At 52.4% G+C, this 5,573-nt stretch overlaps 1 protein-coding gene across 1 annotated transcript; it reads right to left on the bottom strand.

Moving 5' to 3' along the window:
* Positions 1 to 1,864: 1,864 nt before the first annotated feature.
* Positions 1,865 to 3,325, bottom strand: KHDC3L (KH domain containing 3 like, subcortical maternal complex member; the record flags this gene model as incomplete). Its single annotated transcript, XM_082669162.1, has 3 exons — positions 1,865 to 2,556; positions 2,826 to 3,005; positions 3,157 to 3,325. 3 exons carry the CDS (start codon positions 3,323 to 3,325, stop codon positions 1,865 to 1,867), a joined length of 1,041 nt encoding a protein of 346 aa, XP_082525288.1.
* Positions 3,326 to 5,573: the final 2,248 nt, after the last annotated feature.

Here is a 5,573-nt window from a genome sequence, read left to right as displayed (position 1 = left end):
TGCACGTAGAAATTCAAGACAGCAGTTTGTAATTGAGTAATTGGAGAAACAAACTAATCAACCACTAAGGGAAGGGCTAAATCAAACGGTACCCATCCTGAGAAAAATCAAGCTGCTAGAAGAAGGGGAAAAAAGGTGTGTACAATTACGTAAAAGTGCAAGTTAAACTGTTACTTCCGTAAGACAGTAAGCTTGAAACGGCAGATAGGAAGGTCTGGGGACTTTGATCTGGGTGAAAACTTGGATGTCACTGGTCCATGCCCTGCTTGGAGAGGAAACCAGTAAGGTTTTTTTGTTTTGTTTTGTTTTTTAAATCAACACTTTATAGGCATAAGGAATTTTACCTAAGTGTCATCACATCTAAATGCTTTTATTTAAAGTTCAGTCTCCTTTTCTTGGCTCATCTCCAACCAAGGATGTTTACTGTATCTTACCATTTTCTTTCATAAAATCATCTCAGACATGTCTATGTGTGTATATATAGGGTATATTAAACCTAGTTTCGGGATAGTCACAGACTCCTAAATGTTCCATTGGTTTGCTACCTGCTGTTCAGTAATCTTTCTTGTAAAGGACAGAATTTGATGCTCTGGTCATGTGGGTACTACCCAGAGGGGGGAAAAAATCAAGATTGAGTCTTAATTCTACTCTGATGTAGCCTCAGTTGAAACTTTGAGTCTGCATTGATTTTGAGTCTAAATGTTTAAGGTTCACTCAGCCTTGCCTCTTCTGAAAATAGTTAATAGCCTATTTGTAAATTCAGCTTTGCATCTTTATTTCCCTTGTTATAAACTAAAGGCTTATTCAAAATTGGAGTCGTCATTACTGGTGACCAAAGGGTCTACAATAGACATACCACTCCCTGCTCTTTAAAATTAGGTTTCCTTGGATTTTTAAAATGAAAATTTTCATAGCACTAAATTGACTTGTGCTATTTAAAAAAAAAATCCTAACACCCAGCTGTCAACAGTTTACTTCTAGCCAGGGCACCAGCATCCCAGCCAGCAGCCAGGAACAGGAAGCCAAACTGATAGAGATGCTACTTCTCTCTGCGGTGGTACTCATAGTACAACATGTGAGTGTATAAAGTTAACATGTTGTACATCTTAATTTACACTGTATTATATGTCAAATATATTTCAATTTTAAAAAGTGACAAGGAGGGCTCCCCACTGCTGCGGTTACTAGTTAGCAGGGAAGAGTCACCAGCACTGCTTGTGTCTCGCTGGCTCCAAACATCACTGGAGGTCGAGTGACCCGGGCAGGACTTGAAGATGACAGCTGCGCTGTCCTGGCCATTTCAGTTTTCCCCTAGTCGCCAGCAGTTGCCCGAGCTGGGAAGTCTCTGCTTGCAGCGCTATGATGTGCCCACCCGTGAGGCCCGTTGAAACCAAGTTTTCGCATCCCTTGTCTCTGAGTAGAAATATCTCAGGCTTGGAAAGGTTTCCCATGAGGACAGACTCCACGGCCGGAGAGGTCCCTCACCTTGCAAAGCCAGATGCGCGTGGTGAAGGAGCACAGGGGAAGCACCTGCCCGAGGCGCGAGAGACTGCGGCCCCGGGCGGCTAGAAAGCTCTCACCTGCCTCTGGGTAGAAAGCCACCTGGAGCAGATAGTGGTTGCTGGAGCGACGTGCCTGTCTCTCCCCTTCCCCCTGCCAATTAACAGACGTTAGGGAAATTCGATGCTTTATTAGAACTCTTTAGATTCGTGTTTGCAAACATTTAACAGGGAGTGGCGGGGAGCGGGGAAGCCAAGAACAACCCACACCATTCTTTTCTCAGCTTCTGCAGCAGGATAGGGTTCCAGGAGGGGCTTCCACTTTGACCTTGCCTGGCTCTCTTGCTCCTGGGCCCGAAACGCGTTCAGAACCTGGTAACCGGACCCTGGATAGCTTCGGGGAAGCTCTGAGTGGCCGCCTCCCGGGCTGCGCCGGGGGACCGCTGGGTGGCCGCCTCCCGGGCAGCGCCGGGGGACCGCTGGGTGGCCGCCTCCCGGGCCGCGCCGGGGGACCGCTGGGTGGCCGCCTCCCGGGCAGCGCCGGGGGACCGCTGGGTGGCCGCCTCCCGGGCCGCGCCGGGGGACCGCTGGGTGGCCGCCTCCCGGGCAGCGCCGGGGGACCGCTGGGTGGCCGCCTCCCGGGCCGCGCCGGGGGACCGCTGGGTGGCCGCCTCCCGGGCAGCGCCGGGGGACCGCTGGGTGGCCGCCTCCCGGGCAGCGCCGGGGGACCGCTGGGTGGCCGCCTCCCGGGCAGCGCCGGGGGACCGCTGGGTGGCCGCCTCCCGGGCCGCGCCCGGGGACCGCTGGGTGGCCGCCTCCCGGGCCGCGCCGGGGGACCGCTGGGTGGCCGCCTCCCGGGCCGCGCCGGGGGACCGCTGGGTGGCCGCCTCCCGGGCCGCGCCGGGGGACCGCTGGGTGGCCGCCTGCCGGACCGCGCAGGGGGACCGCTGAGTCCCGCCCTCCCGGGCTTCGCCGGGGCACAGATGGGTCGCCGCCTGTCGGACTGCACTGGGGGACCGCTGGGTGGCCGCCTCCCGGGCAGGAGGCTTCTCAGAGCCTGGAAGAAGAGCAAAGAGAGGAGGTCGCACCTGTGTCCCACATACTCTCCACATAAGGAGTTACCCCTTCGGGCTGCAGGGCTGGGAGCCCAGAATCTGAGAGAACGAGGTCAATTTGCTCCTCTGGATCCCTTGCAAAGAGGAAACCTTCTTCCAGTCGAATTAAGAGGATGAGACCGCTGCCCCGGCACAGCCAGGACGCACCAGAATCCCTCCCAAGGAACCCGGGGCCTGCCTAGGGTACCTTTCATTGTTCCCGGCCCCGTACTTTGCGCCCGGAGTTGGCGGTGATAGTCAGCCAAGTTCATGATCATCGTGTATACATCCTTCTGGTAATAAGGCCGTCCAAATATCAAGATCTCAGCCTCGCCGTCCGGGTCCCACTGATTAACGTGAAGCAGGGTCTGCGACACACACTCGACATGCGGGATGTGCTCTCCGCCCAGGCCTGCGCAGGAAGCAACGAGGTGCTGAGCAGTGGGGCCTGGGAGGGGAGGCAGCGGGGGCCCGGATGCGAGCCAGAGCCGCGAAGAGGCTGCCTGGGCGCGGCCAGCCTGCGGTGAGGGGCGGCCTAGGCCTCACCGCTCGGGCCCGCTCACCGAAGATTGCTTCCACCAGCCAGGCCTCCAGGTGAATTGCCCTCGGACTCTTCAGGTACTCGGAGTGAAACCAGTAGGGCCGCTTGGTGAGGTTACCGAGCACCTCGAAGAGCGTCCCTTCTCGCTGTTCCAGCTGAACGAGCGTCGGAAACCTCTTGGGGGCGGCCATGCCACGGCGAGCCTTGCAGGGGGCTGTGGGTCCGCTGCCAATCGCCGGCCGCGCGTGAGACACGGCGCCGCAAGGGCCCACCGGCCTTATATCCAGGGCTTTCGGCAAGCCCCTCCCCCACCCGCGCCCTCCTCATTGGACTCTAGGCCTCGCCTCCGAAGCCCGCAGCCGGGGCTTCTTCCCTGGAAGGCGCAGCTGCGCTGGGGCGCGCGCCCAGGGCGCTCTCGCTGGGTGGTAGCATCTGGATCCTGCCGCTTCCCCGAGCGCCAGGCTGGAGGCCACAACCGGGAAGCTGCGGAAGCCTTAACTGTGGACGCTGGGCGGCCAGGACAGCCGCGGAGACGTAGGGAAGATCCAACGTCGGGCCGACAGCTTTCAGAGGAGCGAATCGTTATTTGCAGATAGCCGGGTGCCTTTCAGACAGTTCTAATGGGACCAGTTTAGCGTTCCCGAGGCGTTGGAATAAATTTTAATGGAAAACCTAATGAAGTACGTCGGAAAAACAAACGCTCAAGGAGCAGAAAAAGGTATTCGGAGGCCAAAGTAAGCCCCTCCCCACTTCCTCCTGAACCCTGACCACTGAGCACCCTCCCCAGATGCCACTGCATTTCACGCTTCGGCCTTAACCTGTTAAGAGACGGCTGCGCACACCCAACAGCGCCTGGTCCGTGTGGTTTGCACCCCAGAGGGAAATCCCTTGAAAGTAACACGATTATAGCTCCATTTCTTGATTTTTCTGTCCAGCTGAAAGCATTGCCTATTAACTGCTGCCCAGGAGGATGAAGGTACATAGCTCTCCCACCAGTGGTTGGCGTATCATGCCCAGATCCAGCGTCCAGAGAGCCTCGGAATTCAGTCAGGCTCCTTGTTTGCTCTGTGGCCAAAGAAGTGCATGAGAAATTTGCAGGCGTCTGACAGGGTTAAAAGTCTTCAGACCTAAGCAGAATATGAATTAGGAGCCAAAGAAGGGCTCCATTCAAAGGATCCATTCAAAGCCTCACGGATGGGATAGACTTATAAACGTCCGTGGGTAGACAGAACCATTAGGAGAGTGTATAACTGAAACCCAAGGATCTGGGCTCCGTCACCACCTCCCCTGTAGGTTCTGGGGGCCACTAACATAGCAACTAGAAATTGACATGTGAGGCCCCATCAGTGTCACCAACGAGAATCCAATTCAGGAAGCATCCCCATGAAAATCTGTTTCTTATATCAAAATGATATAGGATGATTTTTTTTTTCCTTTGGCCACACAGCATGCTGGATCTTAGTTCCCCCACCAGGGATCAACCCCTGCCCCCTGCAATGGAAGCACAGAGTCCTAACCACTGGACCCAGGGAATTCCCTAGACGATGATATTTTTGTTCCTTGGTTGGCCTAAGAGGATACTGGCAGTTCTATGCATGTTAATGTCATGTGTGTGTGTGTGTGTGTGTGTGTGTGTGTGTGTGTAGAGATCCTTTACTTCAGTGAAGTTTCAGAATTGGGTAAAGAAATGCTTAAGAGAATTAAAACCATAGTATTAGTAATTGTGTTAAAAAGGAATCTGTCATTTATGTAAAATCCTAGAATATGCAAACTAATCTGTAGTGACAGAAATCAGGGAGTGATAGTCTGGAGATGGGGTGGAGAGAGGAAGGGAGTGGAAAAAGGCACTAGGATACTCTCGGGGGATGATGGGAATGTGCATTATCTTGATTACAGTGGTGGTTTCACTGGATGTGTCTATATGTCAAAACTGGTCAAATTGTACACATTTTAGTATAAGCAATTTATTGTACTTTAGATATTCTCCAAAGTGGTTTAAAAAAAGAAAGAAATCCATATACATGGTGTTTTAGGTTCCTGTAATATTTTAGATAATTTAGCATATTAGAGAGACAGTTTTGCAACTCCAATTTAAAATACATAATTAAGTAATGGATTTAGATGTGTGACTTTAAGATGAAATCCTAGTTTATATTCAATATTGGATCACTGAAGAGAACTTCAGGTTCAACGTATTAATGTTTCATTTATTTGGTTTGAAGGTATTAGTAATTGGGAAGTTCTTATTTGTTATTTGATTAAAGTACTTTGCAATCCTTTTGCCATGTATGAGGATGTTTAGTTAATTAAATATGTCAGTGGGACCTTGTGCCATTCAGAGGCCATTAAACATAATTGTTAAAACTTTCTAGGCTTATGAATAGCATAGTAAGGTTTGAAAGTAAAACTTGAAAGCTTAAGGGAGGACTGGTGGTTTGG

Source organism: Grampus griseus, assembly GCF_964374135.1.
Source record: "Grampus griseus genome assembly, chromosome: 13".
In the NCBI taxonomy this organism is placed as follows: domain Eukaryota; kingdom Metazoa; phylum Chordata; class Mammalia; order Artiodactyla; family Delphinidae; genus Grampus; species Grampus griseus.
Note: the sequence above shows the minus strand (reverse complement) of the source record. Positions and strands in the feature narration are given on the sequence as shown.